The sequence below is a fragment of the Callorhinchus milii genome, unplaced genomic scaffold (genome assembly GCF_018977255.1).
Source record: "Callorhinchus milii isolate IMCB2004 unplaced genomic scaffold, IMCB_Cmil_1.0 Scaffold1, whole genome shotgun sequence".
NCBI classification, from domain to species: Eukaryota; Metazoa; Chordata; class Chondrichthyes; order Chimaeriformes; family Callorhinchidae; genus Callorhinchus; species Callorhinchus milii.
In genome coordinates this window covers 100,669,485-100,690,901 of record NW_024704742.1, presented here as the reverse complement: position 1 = coordinate 100,690,901, position 21,417 = coordinate 100,669,485, and the positions used below count along the sequence as shown (strand labels likewise).

At 39.3% G+C, this 21,417-nt stretch overlaps 1 protein-coding gene across 1 annotated transcript in view; it reads left to right on the top strand.

Moving 5' to 3' along the window:
• The window catches only part of LOC103182381, a 94,052-nt gene that overhangs the window by 44,491 nt on the left and 28,144 nt on the right, over positions 1-21,417 (top strand). Inside the window, exons 7-11 of the mRNA XM_007899380.2 lie at positions 6,192-6,315; positions 8,765-8,937; positions 11,255-11,371; positions 16,017-16,133; positions 16,860-16,937. Of these exons, the coding sequence (XP_007897571.2) occupies positions 6,192-6,315; positions 8,765-8,937; positions 11,255-11,371; positions 16,017-16,133; positions 16,860-16,937 (609 nt within the window). The remainder of the gene's footprint in view (positions 1-6,191; positions 6,316-8,764; positions 8,938-11,254; positions 11,372-16,016; positions 16,134-16,859; positions 16,938-21,417) is intronic.

Here is a 21,417-nt window from a genome sequence, read left to right as displayed (position 1 = left end):
TGATTTAATTTCAAATAATAAATTCATTAATTAATCATTGCGTTTAATTTCAAATTAAATTACAGGATTATTTATTGTTATAATAATTAATGATCTTTATTAATTATTATTTATTATTATGGCTGTTCATTTAAAGGGGAACATGTTGACCGGTCTGTGAATACATTTATTTTTTGATTATTGGAACATTTATTAACTGTAACATTGTACTTATAAGTGGAAAATATAATGAAGACTGAAGTTTTTTGAGCCAACATCATTGATGTGTGAACCCAACATTCCACTGCTTGCGTTGAATTGGGTTTTAGAGGTTGGTTTAGTTAGTGGTGTTTAACAAGGGATGCTTTACTGCTAACAGGGATAGGCATACATATTCTATAGGAATGATTGAATGAAGAGAACATTTGAACATTTTTGTTTTGGTCAGCCGGTGTCTGACACATGCGGAAACCAATCACCATGCGCCAAACCAAGCCGAGATTTCCATGCATCTCACCTACACATGAAAATCCCAGAGATAGATGTGGAGGGTGAGATTGTTGGAATGGAATGCACACTCTCTCCCTGGAGGGACGTATTCTGCTTACCTAATTCTGGAAAGTATGAGGCTCAGGTTGGCAAGAGCCAAGGCTTGGTGACCCCAGAGAGTGTGTTGGGGTACTGCTGGAGTCTAACCAGCTAAAACTACATAGCTTACCATTGATATTGCTGTCCAGTAAGCTTTGCTCTCCCACTGCTTGTCCAGCTAGGACCACCGTACCCGTTACAGTTTTGGCTTGCAGGGTTAACAGGAGCTGAATGGGTTGACTCCCTGCCCCCAGTGACTGGTCTGCCCTTCCAGATCCTGTTGATGAGCCAGACTGGCTGTGCTGTCAATCAGCAGTGCCTTGGAATACTGCAGACCTGCCAGGCTCGGGAACCGGACTACCAAGACTGCCACAGCAAGGCTGGCTTGATTCTGACATTCCGTTAATAATAATAATAATAACAATAATCCTTGCATTTGATATAGTTCTTTATCACATTTTCAAGATGTCTCAAAGCACTTCACTGTATTTATTTAATTTAATCACTGTAAAGTGAATTGATTGTGTATTTTGTGGGCGAAATGCAGCAGCCAATTGCACACAGCAGTGTCCCACAAGCAGTTGTGGATTGAGTGACCAATTTATTATTCTTTTTTGAAGGAATTATTACCCCTGGAAAAGCGATCTGCCAAACGACTAACAACCAGGTTCCTACTTACTTCTAGGTAAACAGAGACTTGTGGAGTAAGGAAACTTGCCCAGTGTTTAGTCCTGCTGGGAATCAAATCCAGATCATAACATAACATAACATGTAGGAGTAGGCCATTCGAGCGTGCCCCACCACTCAATCATGGCTGATCTTCTAATCTAACTCCAGCTAATAACCTGACCCTGCCTTATCCCCATATCCCTTAATCCCTTTTGCAATAAGAAATCTATCTATTTCAGTCTTGAATATGTTCAAGGACTGAGCGTCAACAGCCCTTTGGGGTAGTGAGTTCCATACGAGTCAAGTGCTCTAACCACTGAACCACAGGCCTCCACTGGCCTGGTAAATCACCTTGGAGCCAGTTCAGCTGCAAGGAGACCCCACTTACCTCCCCTCCCCAAAGAGCCACAGGTTCCTTTTTACTGGTGTACATCAATTGGAACTGTTTAGATGTTTAAAGTCTAAACAGGGATTACAAGATGTTGACAGTCCAGACTGACACTCCAGTGCAGTGCTGGGAGCTTGCTGCATTGTCAGAAGTGCGCCCTTCAGATGAGACGTTAAATTAATGCACAGCCTACTTCTTCAGGTGGGTTTGGTACTATTGAAAAAGAAAAACTAGGTTCTGCTGTTGTCAGGCCCACTATCTCCCACACAAAATTGGTCATTTATTTCATGGCTGTTTGTGGGCCTTTGTTGTGGGTAAATTGGCTGTTGTGTTTGCCCACAAAATACACAGTAACTAAACTTCACAGTAAATTCTGTGAAGCACTTTGAGAAGTTTTGATAATACGATAAGGCTCTGTATTAAATAAAAAGATTATAGGGTTAGTACTGAATCAAATTCTGGTGACCCATTGGACCCAGCTAATCACTCTCTACCAACGTTTTGCTCGCTGTATCCTTAATACTGTATTAAGTCTCTGTACACAGATTAGGCTTTGAAGAATGATCTTATTTGGACTTTGACTTTGCCCACAGACAGAAGGAGCATGGACATAACTCAAGCTCATCCTAATTAAATTACAAGCCCTCTGTACTGTATCATTGCAAAAACTGCTGCTGGGGTAGTGGAGGTGAGGGCCAATGTAAAACTTGTATATCCAATTTTATATATATACTTGTATATCCCTGTGTGAACTCACTAGTTATCAATGGGCAAATCACAAATATGCGCAGGCAACCAAACAAAAACCTGGTCCGAACTCTTTAGAGGTTTAATTCAAGTTCAAGAAAAAGCAATGTACAGCAATTTGTAGCACAGCCTGAGGTTGACAGAACAAATCCGCAACAACATTCTGTGCATGTTTACATGAGAACAAATTGATATCAGCAGCATGTTTGAGGGAGTTCATAAGGTCCCTTATGCTTTTTCTGAAACATTTTCAAAGACAGCTGTATAAACGACTGTCTTCAGAGTGACAGGAAGTTTTAGTCTTCTTTTTCCCCTGGAGAGAGCTTGCATCAGAAGCAAGTCAAAAACCCTTGACAAAAGCAAACAGGGGAACTTTTCTCCATGACCTTTTGGTTGCCTGCTTCAGTTGAAGTAATGCTTCCTGATGAATCGAGAAATTTCATTTGAAGGATTTTGTGTTTGTGTGTGTGTGTGTATGTGGACTCTTGAGTATGCAGTTTATTGGAGCCTACATCCTTATGATCACATGACTGCACTTTCATTTACATACTACAAGTCTGTGGTGTTTTTTGCACCTTATCAAAGCAGAGCTGTTCTCTGAAGGTTTTGCACTTAAAACTGAGATTCTGTCCACATCAGCACCTTGAGGGAACCAAATGAAATGTGCAGTTTGTTCTTGATTAGGAACTAATAAAAATTACTTTTCTCACTATTATTTGAAGACGTTCACCATTCTACCTATCTACAAATACCCTAGCAGCTATCATACAGGGTACATTACCATGATTGCAATATCAATAATGTACTTAACCACTGCAAATCAAACATTAATTATGCAAATATCCTCCTGACATGAAAGCCCCTATATCAAACGTAAGGATTATAAATCTTGAGTAGTAAACACAGAGGTACTGTATATAAGATTCGCTTTCATGACTTTTTCAATAATCTATAAATATCCTTTTTTGAAGTTATCTGGTTTCCTTTAAAAAAATCACTGGGGGAGGCTAAGGGTGAGCAGATGTAGTACACTGGTAGCTATCAGTAACTTTATACGTTACTGTAACATTCACTGCGATAAAACTGTTTCCTGACGACATCGAGGGAAAACATTTATTTTGCTATGACATTTAGTGAGATGAAGTAAATGTAACATTCTTTACTGAATGCTACAGTCAAATAAATATTAGGAATTAGGTGACGTCAATAAACCATTTATGTTTTACTGTGGTGGTTTACAATATCATCTAAACTGAGACTTGAAATATTGCCCCCATAAACTAAATATATATCATCGCTGTATATAATGCTGCTTAACAAGAGTCTTCACTATGTATTTTTGAAATATGCTCATATAATCTCCATTTTACAGAATGTACGGATTATTTTGCTGAAATGTAATACCCCCACAATAGTTAACCTCTAGTTTAGTATCCCATATCAGTCATCCTATAGTTTAGTACTCTTGAGTTAGTTGTCCTATAGCTTAAGTGCTCCGAGACAATATCCAAGTCAAAGCACTATATAAATGCAGATTGTTATTATTTTTTAATATTCCTACATCAGTTATCCTATAGTTTAATATTCTCACATCAGTTTTCTAAACACAATTCCTTAGTAAGGAATGTTGTTAGAATTCATGTCAACCCACAGAATTCTATTCTGGGAAGCAAATCACATTGGTGCAGAATTCCCACAAGTCAGAATAATGTAAGTCTGGAGATCTGAAGGAATCCTATTTGCAGAACTTGGAAAGTGCGCAACATAGTTCAACCCCCAGCTGTCCTTCCTCTCCCACATCCAGTCCCTGACCAGGACCACCTTCTTTCACCTTCGCAACAATGCCCGCCTCCGACCGTATCTTACCCTAATTGCAGCCGAAAACCTTGTGCATGTGTTTGTCAACTCCCGCTTGGAATACTCCAATGCACTTCTCGCCGGTCTCTCCAGCTCCACCATTCAAAAGATCCAGCTCATTCAAAACTCTGCTGCCCACATACTGACCTGAACCAAACTCCGTAGCCACATCTCATCAGTTCTGGCCAGACTCCCCATCACTGCTCCCCATCACTGAACGGATTGACTTCAAGATCCTCACACTCGTGTTCAAATCTATTCATTCCCTGGCATCTCCCTACCTCCCCGACCTCCTCACTCCCCAATCTACCATCCGGCACCTCCGCTCAACTGGCACTGGCCTCCTGTTCGTCCCTCGCACCCTCCGCCCCACCAATAGAGGTCGTGCTTTCAACCACTACACCCCAAACTTCTGGAACATTCTCCCTCAATCCCTCCACCTTGACCCTCTCTCCCCTCTTTCAAATCTCTTCTGAAAGCTTTCCTCTTCGACCGTACTTACGGCCACCTCCCTACTCTCCCTGGCTCGGAGTCAGGCTCCACCACTATTAAGTGCTCTGAGACATTACCCAGCGTGGAGGGCACTATATAAGTGCAAGTTGTTGTTGTTGAAGAAGTCCCTTTGGCTCATTTCATCCTTCCAGAATGCCTTCTCATCACAGCATTGAGCTCATTCTTAAATGAGTCCAACATCCTGGCCTCAATCACACTTACTTGTAACCTGTTCCACTTTTTAAATGATGAAAGGAGTTTCTCCAGGTCAACAATCTCCCAGATAAAATGGGTTCCTCATTTTATGGCTGTTTGTGGGACATGGTGTGTAATAATAATAATAATAATCCTTGCATTTGGTATAGCGCTTTTCACGTCGGGAGGACGTCCCAAAGCGCTTCACAGAAGACACTGTAAAGTGAATTGACTGTATATTTGTGGGCGAACGCGGCAGCCAATTGCGCACAGCAATGTCCCACAAACAGTCGTAGATTGAAAATGACCAATTTATTGTTTTTTTGTTTTGGAGGGATTATTATTAGGCGTGAGGAGTAAGGAAACTTGCCCAAGGTTTCGCCCTGACCTGCCGGGAATTGAACTCAGGTCTCTCACTTGCAAAGCGAGTGCTCTAACCACTGAGCTACAGGACTCCACAACATTGGCTGTTGCGTCCATTTACAAAACACAGTCACTATACTACAGTAAATCCTGTGAAGTGCTTTGAGACATCATTCTGCCGTGAAAGGCGCTGTATCAAATGTAAAGATTATTATTATGATACCTTCCAGGTAAAGAAATACTTCCTGCTGTCTATCTTGAAATTGCCCTTTTAACGCTGAATCTGTGCTTTCTTGTTCTGTTGCCTTGGATCATCTGAAAATAAAATTAATGAATTAAGAAAAATCTGCGGTTGTCACCCTGTTGATTCATATACACCTGGCTTCTATTAACTTGCTTTTCTTTTGCTCTCCTAACATTTACATTTGTAGGGATCTTGTTCGGGTTCTGCAGTGTTCATGACTCAATGACACTGAATTCCTTTTACTCTCAGAAAATAGAATCTAGCACTACAAAGTGTTACGGTCAGTGGAACATTTTGTGTGAAAGACCATAGCTTCAATCCACCATCCATTGAATTGCTGATCTCAGACATGTCACTGTAGAGAAGCACTGAGCCATACTACAGTGCTTCAGTACATGATACGAATAGACCCAAGAAAAGAGTAGGGAAGAAAATATTTTTCTTTTTTAGAAAGAGGGAAGGAATCTCATCTGCAAAAACAATACCAACAACAACATTTGAAAAACTATTTTTTAAATTATTTTGTGATTTTTTTAAGATTAAAAACTTCATCTCGGAAAATCTGAATTTCTTAATTGTTTTTAAATCTAGGTATTCTGCGATCAGTCTAGCGCGGATCAATAAGTAAAGTGAACTGTCTATCTAAATGTGCTTCTTTTCTTGTGAAAGGACTATTTCAGAATATCACTTGTTAAACGGGAACCCATGAGAGATCAGGACAAAGAGAGATGGGAAGAAAGAGATGATATAACTGCTGCTTGTGTTAACTCCAACGGCTTGTCAGCCGATGCAGGTAATGGACCTATCTATGTCTACACCAATGATTTACAAACAAGTTGTGAGGCCTGAAATTTCTCAGGGTGTTAGACTTAAACTTAAACTCATGGCTGTTATCTGTTATCTTAAACTCAATAACATTGAAAAATACATGAATGGAGTTTTAATTACTTCCAAATTAAGTCAAACCTGAAGAATTTTTCACAATTTCTTCACAATCTTACATTTTAAGATAAAATAGTCTCAAAAGCTAAGACTAGGTAGATTTTCAGATCTAGTATTTATTTTTTTGATGTGTGTGTGTGGAGGTGAGTGGGGGGTGGGAGTTGGGGTGGGTGGGGTTGGCAGGGGTCAACTGACACATGTGAAAACCCATCACCAAGAGTATTCACACCATACTGGGAGTTTCACAAAATGAATATCAAATATCCATACAAATTTTCCTGAGTCTGGAATGGAATGCACACTCTCTGCCTCTCGCTTTGGAGGCCCGCATCCTGATTACCAAATTCCAGAGAGTGTTAAATCCAGGTTGGTGAGAGCCAAATCTTGGAGATGCCAGAATATGCATTGAGGTACTCCTGGAGTTTACCCAGCTAAAAGCAAATAGCTTACCATGACAACACTTTCCGGACAGCTTCCTGTCATTTTCCTGCTGCAGTACTCTACCATTAGGGATTTGAGCTTGCAGAGTTAACAGGTGCTGAATGGACAGAATCCTTGTTCGCCACTTCAAGTCTTGCCAACAAGCCAGGCTGGCTATTCTGTCATCAGCAATTCCCTGGAATACTGTGCAGGAGCCAGACTACTGAGAACCCCACAATGGGTTGAATTAATTCTTACAATTCATTGTCAAGCACGTCAGTTTGGAGCCAGCTCAGCCTCAGGAGACCTCACTTACCATCACCATCACCCCAGGAGGATCATCACGAGTTGGTTTTGTTATTGCTATGTTTTTGTAGCTGGTAATGCTAGAGGTAAGTGAAACATCCAGAGGAGAGGCACCTCCTGTTTTGTTTGAATCAGCCTTGTGAAACCAGAACAAGAGGTAACCGGATAAAATTTCTATTCACTCCTACAGTTCATTGGCAACCTGAAACCATAGCTCAGCTCCTCCTCAGGTTTTTTCAATGAGAAAGAAAATCAAAACCTCTCAGATCCTGAACCATATAAAGCTTACTGTCTGAGCTATATATAGCTCAGTGTCTGCTGAGCCCAGTCTCAGTAGCAGAATTGTATTTCACACCTTGCTCGCCAGGCTCCGTTAAATCAAACAAACCTGATAAACCACAGAATGCTGTTGCTTCCAAATAAACAACAACAACTTGCATTTATACAGCGGGCTTCACGCAGGGCAGCATCTAGGAGTGCTTAACAATGGTGGAGCCTGACTCTGAGCCAGGGTGGGGTGGCCGGGGGGTAGAGGAATAGATGACCGTAAGTTCAGTCGAAGTGGAAAGTTTTCATTTGTGATCTAAAAGAGGGAGGGGGCAAGATTGAGGGAAAGAGTTCCAAACCTTCAGGGCATAGTGGCTGAAAGCACAGCCGCTGATGGTGGAGGGGACAAGGGATGAACAGCTTCATTGGGACAAAATCTAATGAGCAATGATTAGTTGAGCTTGGCCTCTCCATCTTGAAAAGATGCATCTCAGAGCTGACTTTATAGAGGTACTATGTATAACATTTTAAATGGAATTGAGGACATAAATTCAGAAAAATACTTTCAGCTGCACCAAAATAGCAGAACAGGAGGAAACAGGTTCAAGGTTACAAAGGGCAATTTCAGGATAAACGCTAGAGTAATTAATGACTGGGACAAGTTGCCAGGAAGGTTGATTGATGCCAGGACACTAGACTCATTTAAAACACAGCTTGATGCTGTGATGAGAGGATGTTACAGTGGATATTCTGGAAAGAAAGAATCAAATGGGCTGAAGACTTCATTCAAACCGCTTTTGTGATTGTGTCATCTTATGCTTTTTAATGATAACTATTCATCTAATTTCCAACCAATGAAAGTATAAACTGCAAACTCCTGTACTGCTAAATATTTGTTTCCTTTGCTGAAGAATTACGTCACTACAAAATTGCATGTTTTCCTATTTATTATACTCCAGAAAGGCACTTGAGATCTATGTTGTACATTTAGGGATAGAAATTCCACTGGGTCTGGACTTATTCTATTTTCTCAGCATTTTGAAATGTCTGAAATTCGGCAAACATACAGCCTTAATTTTGAAGCCGTTTTTCCATAGTTAATTTTATCAACGATAGAAAACATGCTTCAAGGTTAAGAATGAATTTAGTTTAAACAGTTTGTCAAATTCTGGTTGCTCTGAATTGCTAAGAAAATAGAGTAAATCTAGACCCTGCAATATAATGGAATAAAAACACCTGAAATGTTTAACATCATGTTAATTTGCATTTGATTGTGATTATGTTATATCTACACGTTTCTTATGAAGGTACAGAAAAGTCTGCTCCATTTCCTCTTGATGATCCTGAGAACAGAGAGCTGTCTGAAGAACCTCAAGAAACAAGCATGGGAAGCTTTCTCTGCCAGAGAGCTAGTACCCTTGAGACAGTGGAAGAGGCTTATTTGGAGCGTGATATTGATTTAAGAGATGAACAGACAATGGTATCAGCAAGCTACTCATTTTATACCAAACAACTCTTAAAATCGCTTTAATCAAATGTTGAAAACACAAAATGATAACAGACAAGGTTGCAGCATTCATTGACCTTTACATGCTTGAAGCAAACTAGATTAACTGTAAACTAAAGGGCAGCTCTGGGTTTATCCAAACAAGTATTGGTCCATGGACATGCTGGACTTTCAAAAATCTCTGTGTCAATACTTGGTCCGTGGTTGCCTCATTATTTACAATCTTGATCTAATTTCCACTGAATTAGGGATAACTGGATTTTGTCAGATGCAATTATTGGGAATGTGTTCTCGATTATTCTGTATATTATCTGTTCAAAAATGAATGCTAAAAATATGTAAATTTGAATCCTTCAAAAACAAATTAAATGGGAAGAAATTGCACTTGAATCTAGATTTACTTTATTTGTGTACCATTTCAGAGCAGCCAGAATTCGGCAAATTGTTAATCTTTGAAGTTTTTGTATAATTCTTAATATAGCTGACAGAAAACTAACTTCTAAACTCTATTCGAATTTGATAAATTCTCGACACTATGAAATGCTACGAAAATCGAATAAATCAAGACCCAAGTGGAATTTCTACCCCCACTTTCAAAACATTCTGAAAAGTAAATCATGAATCATCCATTCTTATCGATCAATGTATATTTATGCAATATCTAAGCATTCAGACTAAATATCTCAACAATTCTAGAGAAACTGGTTAGCCAGTTACAGACCAGATTAAATCAAACTCCTTGCTATGTAAACCTGAGTTGTCCTGAGTTGCAAGCCACTGAATCACAGACAGCTTATGTAAGTACTTGTTTGTTGGAACCTGCTGCCATTTATTTTGCTATCAGTGGAAATGCATCACATTCTTGTCCTAGCAATTTAATATTGCCTGATTCACAAACTGGCTTGTGGGCTGCAAGTAAATGTAAATAGTGAAAGATTGCATTCAGTATTAATGAAATACTACATGACTAGTTAAGTGGTTAGTGAATCATTTCATTAGTGACATGATTAGTTATACGGCCTGGGAGTCACTGAAAAATAGCTGCCAGTTTGGATTGATGAAACCTTATTATTGGTAAAGCCCTTTGCTGGAATGGGTTAAGTGAAGAAGAAATGTGTTGCTTTTCATCATTTGCAACACTGTGGACTTGGTGTATTTTTCTTAATTTGGGATTTACAGCTGAGAATGAGCAAGGAAGACCTATGACATTTTGTACCTTTGCCATCATCCCACATGCACAATTGTTTTCACATGTTGCTGTTAACATCCACCGGACCCAATGTGGAATCCTAAAAAGCTTTTCTTGTGATTATTTTGAGCAGTCATCATCTTAAAAGTACAGCATAGTATCTTTCGTCTTACATTGAAAAATGTGCAATTCAGTAAATTAAAGATACATCATTGTTATTTGCAAACATTTACCCATTTGTGGAATCTTACAGTAACAGAACATTCAATAATAAGTAATAAGTCAGGAGCACACCTCAAAGCTTCACAGGATTTATATGAAGTGTAGTGAATGCATATTTTGCAGGCTTCCATATGCTGATATCACTACCTACCCCAAACATGTGGACACCAGGCATTGCCATTGCAAAATTGTGCTAAGCGTATCAGAAGTCTGAAAATGCAAGCCAAAATGTCAATAACATGCAATTTATAGTCAAGCGACAGCATACTGAAAGACTTGAATTTGTGGCAATTCTGTTGACATTTGCCCATAATATAGTAATGATAACAAAAAACGTTTTTTGTTTGATTTATACAAGTGGGGAGATTATGCCATCGCTGGGTGGCTGCTGCTTTCCTGTAACCAGCATTTTTTAGAGAGATGCTGATAAGGACTTGTCCCCAGTAATGGTTTAGGAGCTGTGATTACTTTGTCCTGCCATTCGGAGCACATGGAAATGATACACATTAGAAAAGTGCAACCAAAAAGCAACTTAATTCAAGATACAGGGCAGATAGGTTTTAACTGTGATGTGAACGTGACGATAGGTATTCTGCTGGATTAACTCACTTTATCTTTGCAGCTGATGTTTGTTTCTGTTGAAGCTGTCTTGATGAATAAATGTAGCTTGATGGATATTTCTATCTGGTGGTGCCTTTTCCTCACTCAGTAATGCTCGTAACTTTTATTTATATACTTCCTGAGGGAACAAACCCAAGAGTGGAACATGGAACGTAGAACCTTTTTTTTCTATTTGGGGGCTACAGGATGTGTTTTAAGTTTGGTGTTATACAGATATTAGCATCAGTGATTCAATTAAAATAATGTTCTGCATTGCAGGCTGTTGCTAAGACGGATGAGCTGCAAAAAGAAGTCGCAAACTTGAGAGAAAATTACAATCAGAAATTAAGACTACTCCAAGATGAGTTCAATGAAAAGAGGAGCGAGTGGGAATCAGTGAGTGCATTCACTCTTTACAGAGAATTTTAAATCAGATTTATACTCTGATAATTTATGACAGATCTCCCAATGAGGCAGCACAGCTCTGTGTCATGGGATTCTAAAACTCTGATCTCCAACACACACCATGCTTAAGAGCACACACCATGCTTAATCAAACTGAGAATTCCCTACATCCCACCTATACATGAAAATCCCAGGGATATTTATTGGAATGGAAAGCTCACTCTCTCCTTGGAGGGACACATCCTGCTTATCTAGTTCCGGAAAGTATTAGGCACAGTTTTGCAAGGGCCAAGGCCTGGGGACCCCAGTACTGGTTCTTTGAAAGAACAATAATAATAACAATAATGATATTATTATCCATTCAGGCCCATTTTCCTGCTTATCCTTTCACTCCTGTTTTCAGATTTTCATATTAGTTTTGTAGATAGCTCATTTGCCATATGTATGTAATATCATTCCTATCATTTCCATTGTCACAAGTTCCTTACTTTGTGTTGCGTTGTTGGAAGATAATAATAATGTTTGTTTATTATGAATATTGTTTGTAATAATAATCCTTACATTTGGTATAGTGCCTTTCATATCAGGAGGGGGTCCCAAAGTGCTTCATAGGGTATACTATAAAGTGTGCTTGTGGGCAAAAGGTAAAGAGAATTGGGTTAGCAAGTCAGGAGAGCAAGTCTGTTTGGCTTGGAGCTCCAACAGCCCGTGACAGACTAGTCTGTCAAAGCCCTGTGATAGCTGGTGACTAGCAGCTCTTTTGTTTAGGCAATGATCTGTCCCTCAAGGGAGTCTAATGAAAGCGAGAAAAATGAATCAAAATTGCGTACAGGATTTATATATATTTTTAGTTATGTCCTGCTAATAATTATTTGTACTTAAGAATAGAAATCTCATTACTTGTATCGGGGCAAAAATATTCCTACACACAGCCCATGATCCAAAAATGATAAGCATGCAGGAAATATTGCAATAAAATATGAAACTGTAAAAGCTGTGCTGTTGTTGACTGTTACTACAGTCATAGACTAGTTGCAATAACTTACAAAACAAATAGACAAGAGTGAAGCGTTTTGTGGACAAATATTGGAGAGCTTCATAAAACCTTAAAGTTCTGGGTAACTCCTGACGCCTGTTAATTGGGATACAGTACTTTGTGAAAATCAAATGGTCTCATTTATCAGATTGTCCCCATTAAACAAAATCTATCTGTATCCGCTCTAAATAAATTGGGAATCAATTGATGCCTGAAGGAGTGTCACCTATGAAGGAATGTCCCCATTAACCAAGGCCCCCATTAACTACCACTGACAGAAACAGGGGAGGAAAAGGCAATGGTGCTTTGTCCTCTAAGTACATCACTTATTTAACTTCAGGTCTATTGCAGTACAAGATCAAATGACTCTGCCATTTGTTAACTCAAGAAAGACAGATTGATCCTGTCACTTCTTTTAACTTAAACATTGTAAATACTGTGCATATAAAAACACATCTGTTCATTTCTCTACTTTGGATGTATGTTATAGCAATATCAATAACAGGAAGTGTTTCATCTTTCCTGAATGCTCTTGTTTAAGGTCAATGAGATTGTTCTAAAATATGAACTATCTTCTGTGGAGCACTGAGCACACATTACAACTTTTTTTAAAGTGTTTCTCATATGTGACTGTAATGCATTGAAAATTCAGGAGGTGGCAATGTTTAGAGGAGTTACTGCAGAAGTGCAGCATGTTGGACAGTGGTGAACACCTTTCAGCGGGATAGATTTTAGGTTATAATGAGGTAAATTTTTCAATTTTGCGATCTGTTAATTAACATCTGATAGTCAATTTAGAAACCATATGTTTAACGCAACAACTGGTTCTTGAGTGTCTTTTTGTCACCAGCCGGGTATCTGACACGTGCGGAAAACCATCAACGTGCTCAAGAGTATGCGAACCGAACTGCGAATTCCATGCATTGTACATTCCATGCATGGAAATTCTCTCGCTGGGAATGGGACACACACTCGCTCCTCATATCCTGCTTACCTAATTCTGGACAGTATTAGGTGCAGGTTGGCATCTTGGAGCTGGTTTAGCTCTAAGAAGACCCCCCCCCGCCCACCCCAGACTAGTATTTGGAAGTGCACCTTGCCCCCCTTACTCCTCCCCCATCTCTCTCATACACACCCACACACACACAACCCTCTCAATGGCCATGTGTGAGAAGCCAGCTGTATTGATCTTCTGGTTTGTGAATTGTGGCATTAGATTGCCACAATTCACAAGCCAGTATATGGTTTTACTCTCATTTTTGTTATTCAGTTAAACTGATATCCTGCTAACCATCAGTCCAAATCTGCAATCCCTGGCCAAGTATTTTTCTTAGCTGACGGTAAAAAGCTAGCTGGAATTTTAAAACAGGTTGCATTTACAGCATAGAGCCCTCTTCATATAGAATCATAGAAGTCACAGTGACAGGATGGATGCCGAGCAGGAGAGAGGGGAATCGGAGCAGACTATATACGTGGTTAAAGAGATAGGTTTTAAGGCAACAGATAGAGAGGGGATGAGACAGAAGACATTGAGGGAGGGAGTTCTGATAACTTAGATCTTTGTTTTGTCTGAGCTGAATCAGAAGTCAGACCAGTTTTACCTCCAAGGCAGATCTAGAATGCAATGTGGGAGCTCATGTTTTACTTCACATTATCTCTGAATTGCTGATGTACACTATTCTAAACCATGCAGTTAAATTTATAGCAGGCTTTCTCAATGTGCACAGGGCACAAAGTAACTTCCTTGCTGTTATGTAGTCTTAGACACAAATAGTACTTATGCTAAGATAAGTTCAGATGTAGTGTATTGATAGAGCTTCCCGATTGTGAATAACTGAATTTCATGTTATATTTTCTTGTACAATTTCTGGGTCAGATCAGGGTCTGTTGTCACTAATTTGTCAAACATGAAGTTTGTAGAAGGAATGTGACAGTTGTAATACCTACTGTAAATTATTAACTGTAAGGCTGTATAAGGCAGTGTGATCACTGACTTCAGATAGAGCTACATTTGACATATTTTTGAAAATATCCAATTGGAGAGATATTTTCTTTTTGCAGAAACCACAAACATTTTTTGCAGAAACCACAAACATTTTATTTCTTTCTCCAATGATTTACTTTGCAAAAGGGGAAAAAGAAAGAGAAATACAGGGTCATGCTGACTACGTGGGTTTTCCTTTTATGAAACTGATGAAGGTTGATGATTTTTCTCTCCTCGTAAATCAAGCTTCTGGTTGTATCTAAAGGTTGCAGATTTAGGGAGGTGCGAGCTGGCAAATATTTGATTTTAAAATTCGGGATGGGCAAAAGCTTTTGAGGTGATTTATCTCTTTGACTCTTGAAACATTAGCCTTGCTCAGTTGGTAATACTCTTGCCTCTGAGTCAGAAGGTTGCGGATTCAAGCCCCATGTCAAGACTTTGAACTCACAGTCTAGGTTGACACTCCAAAATAGTACTTTTGTGGAGTCCTGTAGCTCAGTGGTTAGAGCACTCGCTTTGCAAGTGAGAGACCTGAGTTCAATTCCAGGCAGAGAGCGAAACCTTGGGCAAGTTTCCTTACTCCACACAGAGCCTAATAATAATCCCTCCGAAACTAAAAAAAAACAATAATTAAATTGGTCATTTTCAATCTACGACTGTTTGTGGGACATTGCTGTGCGCAATTGGCTGCCGCGTTCGCCCACAAATATACAGTCAATTCACTTTACAGTGTGTTCTGTGAAGCGCTTTGGGACGTCCTCCCGACGTGAAAAGCGCTATATCAAATGCAAGGATTATTATTATTATTATTATTATTATTACTGGGGAGAGCTGCTTTGCTGGAGGTATCGTCCTTCGGATGAGACATTAAACAGGTCTCATCTATTTGATCAAGTGGATGTTAAAGTTTCCATCGCACTGTTTAAAAGGAAAACAGTGTCCTGGCTAACAATCCTTCAAATGGAATTAGTCATTCACTTCATAATTGTTTGTGGGGTGATGCCATGTGCATATTGGCTGCCATGTTCACCAACAAAACACAGTCACTACATCTTGCATTAAATTCTAAGAAGCACCCTGGATTGTCCTTCCTGATGTGAAAAGTGCAATATAAATGTAAATTTGTATTGTATTGCAATTGATCATTCATTCCTTGGCTGTTTGTGGGACATTGCTGTGCGCAAATTAGGTGCCATGTTGGCCCACAAAATACATACAGTCACATCACTTTACAGTATATCCTGTGAAGCTCCTTGAGATGTCTCAGTGAAGAGATAAGGCGTCGTGCTCCACCATTGTCAAGCCCTTTGGGGCGCTATTCTGTGTGAGGGGCACTATATAAATGCAAGTTGTTATTGTTGCTAAACAAATGGAGGTGTACATTTATACAGTAATGGGAAATTCCCATTTTATGTTTATACTGTCAAAGATCGGTAACTACCAATGTCCCGCCTACAATGCATTGACCAGGGCATATGCTGCACAGAAATGGGACATGGGTTCATAAAGAATAATTACTCAAAGACACTTGCTGGTAGAGTTGCCAACCTCTGTCGAGACTGTAGTGGTACTGTGTAGATTTCTATAAGACTGAACGGGGCATTTCTATGTTGCAGGAAAGAAATGCCCTTATTGAACAACTTGAAGAGCTGCGGAGACTTCCAGTGCCCACGGACATCAGCAAAGACATTCTGAAGCTGCAAAGGGATCTCAGCCAAGGGCATAAGATTTTGGTACGTGGCAACATTTATCTAAAGAGGCCTTTCTTTAAATGGTAAAGATACAGTTGTTTCTTACAGATTATATTGTTGCTTCTTCACAACAGCTGATTTTAAACTTAAGAGTCTTTGTTGTTACATCACCTGAGATTCTCAACAGTCAACTGCTGCACAGTATCGTGTTTTTTACATGTGTTTTTTTTTGATAACCATGAGGTAAAATAATAATGACAGGCAGCTTGAAACAAATCTAATCTTGATGACATCTGTTATTTACGGCAGCATAAAATTGTGGAAGTGTACATCAGAAATGGAAGCGTGATTCATTGGAATGGCACTTTCTAATGCTTTTTAAATTGACTTTCTTTGTAGATTTAACACAAATCAATGGTTATTCAAAAATATTTATGATCATGTGCTTGAACATCAGATTGTCTCCAGCCTCACTGGCGGTAGATGCATTCAGCAATACATTACATGGAGAAAATATTTCAGGACGACTTCTCCCGAGGGGATAGTTGTAGCAAACCGTAATTGAGGATCAGTTTACATGATGGGTGCAGATTTCCCTTAAGGTCAAATTCTGCTCATTGCTAACTTGCTGTTTTAATAGGAGTTTTAATATGTCATGCATTTCTGTCAGAATAATAATTTCTGTACTGAACTAACAAGCTACTTTGGGTAAATGATCTGGGTGGGATGGATATTTTGAGTTAATATGATCAATCACTTTGTGTACAGAGGTCCCCAGATGAGACAGAAGCCAGTGTACACTCTTTGGCAGATGACGAATCAGTGCAGTCATTGCACACTGTCAAGGTAATGAACACTCGTCTTCTTGTCATTTTTCTCCTTTATCTTTTAAAGCCGAGTAACATCTAGTTGGCCCCAGAGAGAACGTAAGATGCATTTCAGTTCTATGTTATCCAGCCAAAAGCCTGGGAGAAACTGTACAAGTACACTCCCGGCTAACTGGGCGGTTAATAATATTAAATTGTGTGACACTGACGTTGGGAAAATCTGGAAATTGTATCATTTCACCTGGTAGGAATGTGTGACTTTTATACAGAGAACATCAGTATCTCCATTAACTTCATGTCATTGTCTCGCTTGTAAATTTTATATTTAACCTTAAAAAAAATTAAATTAGAGAATAGGTGAAAGAAGTATTTTATTTTATGTAATACTAATCTTTACTTGCATGATGTTGTCCTCATCTCAAATACTTCACAGGATATATTGTAAAGTGGATTGACTACAATTGTGTAGGTGAATGCAGAAGCCAATTTAAGCACAGCAATGTCCCACAAATAGTAAATGACCAATTTTATGTGGGGGAATTGCAGGCCAAGACACCAGGAGAAACTCCCATTTCTTTTCGAATCGTGCCATGGGATCTTTAACATCCACCTGAACAGGCACATGAGATCTTGGCTGAATGTCTCAATCAAAGATCAGCATTTCTGACAAATGTAACATTGTACTAGAGTTTCTGCCTAGACTATGAGCTCAAAGTCACAATGTGGCACTTGAACCCACGACCTTCTGACTCAGAGACAAGAGTGCTAGCAGCTGAGTCAGGCACATACACAGAAAGAAGTTATTTGCTATGTGCAATAAAAGAAAGAAGAAAAAAGAACTTGCATTTCTACAGTGACTTATCATGTCAAAACATGCCAAACCTTCTTAAAGGTTTTCAATCCACGACTGTTTGTGGGACATTGCTGTGCGCAATTGGCTGCCACGTTCGCCCACAAATATACCGTCAATTCACTTTATAGTGTGTTCTGAGAAGCACTTTGGGACGTCCTCCCGACGTGAAAAGCGCTATATCAAATGCAAGGATTATTATAAAGCTATTACTGTCAAGTGTAGTGGCTGATTTTATAGACAAACAGCAGTCATATTGTACACAGCGAGGTCCAATCAACAACCAGGCGTTGAAAAAACAATTTTAATTGGAAGATTATTGGCCTTGACATAGGGACACTATTTGATAGTGCTATTTGATGTTCCACGGTTACCTGAAGAATAAGCAACCAGGACTGAAGATTAACGTCTCTTCTGAAGGATGGATGAAAAAGGAAACTAGCTTCAGATGAGATGTAATCTGCCTTATTTGTTTTTGTGTGAAAGACCTGTTCAAGTTTAGCTTTCCTCGGTTTATAAGGCTATTTTTAATCATCTTGCAGGTCTTCTAGAAATAGTTTGTCTAGAAGTAGTGTGCAGTATTATTCCCTTCCCTTTGGTCTGCTCTTCATCTTTAGGATCTGACTGGGAAGAAGAATTAATCATGCCTGGGAATAAACCAATGCCCTATCAGTCCTGGTACTGTTCGACCTGCAGTGATTCCTGTTGGGATTTTGTAATAAGCAATCCAAATGCCGATTCCTTCCAAGTAACTGATTGTACATCATGTACATCAGGTCAACCCATGGGAACCCTACTGTTGAAGTTGTTAGCACCAGATCAGACTTTCATCAAATCCTCAAGATGCATCAGCAGTTTCATCATTGAAGAATTTCACAAGAAATAGTCCATATTAATGCCATTTGCTGAACCAGCAAGTTTCCAGTGAAGATCTGTTCACTCTTAAAAGGCAAAACAATTAAATTGTCCACATTAAACTCCTGAGATACTGTATACGTGGAATTTTTTGTGCGCCTGCTTAATATTGCTTTATTCAAACTTGGAAGTTTCTGCGCAAAATGAAATCTATCCAATTAACCCACAATCTCCAATCCAGCCACTTGCTCCTCCAATCTCCATGTCTCAGTTGGATCAGTTCAATCTGGTTTTGCCAAATCTTCAGGCCATGGACCTATGCAGGAAAAGGCTGTTTCATGTCAGGAGAAGAAAAGCATGGCAGTGCCCATTTCTCTGTGCTTAAACTTTGTCTTGTGCTTGAAGACTGTGGAGCAAGCTGCAGCTCAGATTATTCAGGTGCCCTTTCAACTGGAGAATGATGTGAAAGAAAGAACATAAAGGAAGATGATTATTAAATTTTAGCTTTATCTACCAGCGTCCTCTTGATCTTTTTAAAACCCTTAGGCTGTTGATTTATTGGTTCGAGCTGGAAGCTCCTGTTGCAGTGCTACTATGCTCAAAGCATTTGCTGCTGATATGTCCAGCAATGGTAACGATGGTAGCACACAGAGCAGTTCCACTGTGATTTATCATTAATGTCACTTGGAAGGAGTTTGACAGGTACATTGTCAAATGTTGCTTGTGGGTCTGTGCAAAATTACATTTATTGTGTGATCCAGAGCTGTCAACATTCAGACCATGTTAGGACTGCTGCTTATAGGCAATAAAAATGACATAATTTGCAAGCCTGCTCATATCTGTACTGTATTAGGGATTGGATGCAAAGGTTTTCACCTGATTGAACAGCCTGTTTAGATCCTCCCCCAACCCCTCCACAGGACCAGCAGGAAAAAGCAGCCTGATTGACTGTCGGAGCCTGAACCTCACTTTCCAGTCTATCAACTGGAAGGTTGCCTTTTATTCTAACAATAAATAATAATAATCTTTGCATTTGATATATTGACTATAATGCTGAAAAATCGCAAAGTGCTTCATAGAGAGTTTCTGTAAAGTGTAGTGACTGTGTATCTGTAGGTGAAAGCAGCATCTAATTTTAGCATAGCAACTTCCCTCAAACAGCCAGGCAGTGAATGTCCAATGAGGAAAAGTGTAGCACAGATAGCCTTTTTAAAATTCTGTCACAATTTTGAAACCAAAGAGGATTCCAAAATGTTCTGCCCCCAGTTTGGATTCCAGGCAGTGGGTCTTGATTGTTGTCCCTGACTTAATTGCATTAAACTGCTATCTAGTGAAGTTGCACTATAAAGGGTATTCTGCAAAATCTGTAATATTAAACGTTAAATGCAAATGCAAGTTGTTCAGGGCCTTGGGACATCCTCCCAATATGAAGGGCACCGTATAAATGTACATTGTTGTTGTTAAGATTTTAATGCCTTGTAATAGGATAGAACAGTTTAAACAGCTTAAATAATTTAAACTTGACACATACACCAACTGTCCTCTGATGGTTTGTCAATAATAAGGTGTTAAATTCAGCCATTTAGATGAACAATTAACAGGCCAGCAATTGCAAAGATGTGAATTGTTGCCATTACTCGTACTTGACTGTATTGTGGATAGACCACTGAATTGCGATGCATGGTGTCCATTAGCATGAACAAGGGGAAGAGTTAATTTTTAAAAAATACATGTACAGGATACTTCTTCTGAGTGTCTACGTAACAAGTGTAGTATATACTTAGATACCTTGTGGTGCACTGGATTGGAACGTTCACTTTTGACCTCTGGAATGTGTTTCAATCCAGCGATGACTGATGGCTGTAAGGTTCTGAAATACACTTGAACTAAGCCTAACCTACTTCTTAGTATGCATGGCTCCTCACACAGAGCAGAAAGTGATTTTAGATTGATAATCCAAGGGATGGCTGGTGTGGGATATGGAAACATTCACACTGATGCAGTGTAAGAGTGTGACAACACACTGGGGAGAAATTTCACCTTCGTTTTGATTTTCTGTAAAATTTTAGTGTCCAGAATTTGCCAAATAGTTTATTCAGTTTTAACATTGAAGTCATCTGTCTGCAATTCTTAAAATAATTGTTATGTTGTTGTTGTTAAGGTTTTAATGCCTTGTAAACTTCAATAAAATAGAACATCTTAAATAATTTACAATTGGAACATTCACCAGCTGTGCTCTGATGGTTTGGAAAATCAACCTTTAGAAAATCAACTTCAACTGAAACAGAAATTCAGTGCAGCATTAGAGAACACTGACTTAATTCACAAGGTATCCTCTTCTGTTACACTCAAAGCTGATTATTACCACCAGGGTAGTGTTTTCAATGTGAGCATTCCCTCAGGAGGCACCATTATGTAGAGGCCATGGGGGAGTAATTTCTGCAGTTTAAAATATTCCTGATGAGTTCTACAATGGCCCAGTGGGTAAAGTTACCATTTGATTAAATTCTAAGCCTTACAGATACAACTTGTCAACCTGACTCAGTTGGTAGCACTCTCGCCTCGGAGCAGAAGGTTGTGGGTTCAAGATCCATGTTGGGACTTAGAATTCGTAGAGTCTAACCTGATGCTTCAATGCAGTCCTGGAAGTGTGCTGCATTATTGGAGGTGCCACTGTTCAGAATAGACATTAAACTGAGGCCTGTCTGCCTGTTCAGTTGAACTTTAAAGATCCCATGGAACTATTTGAAAAGAGAAGGAGAATCGTCCACTGTTCTTGTCAACAATGCCCCAA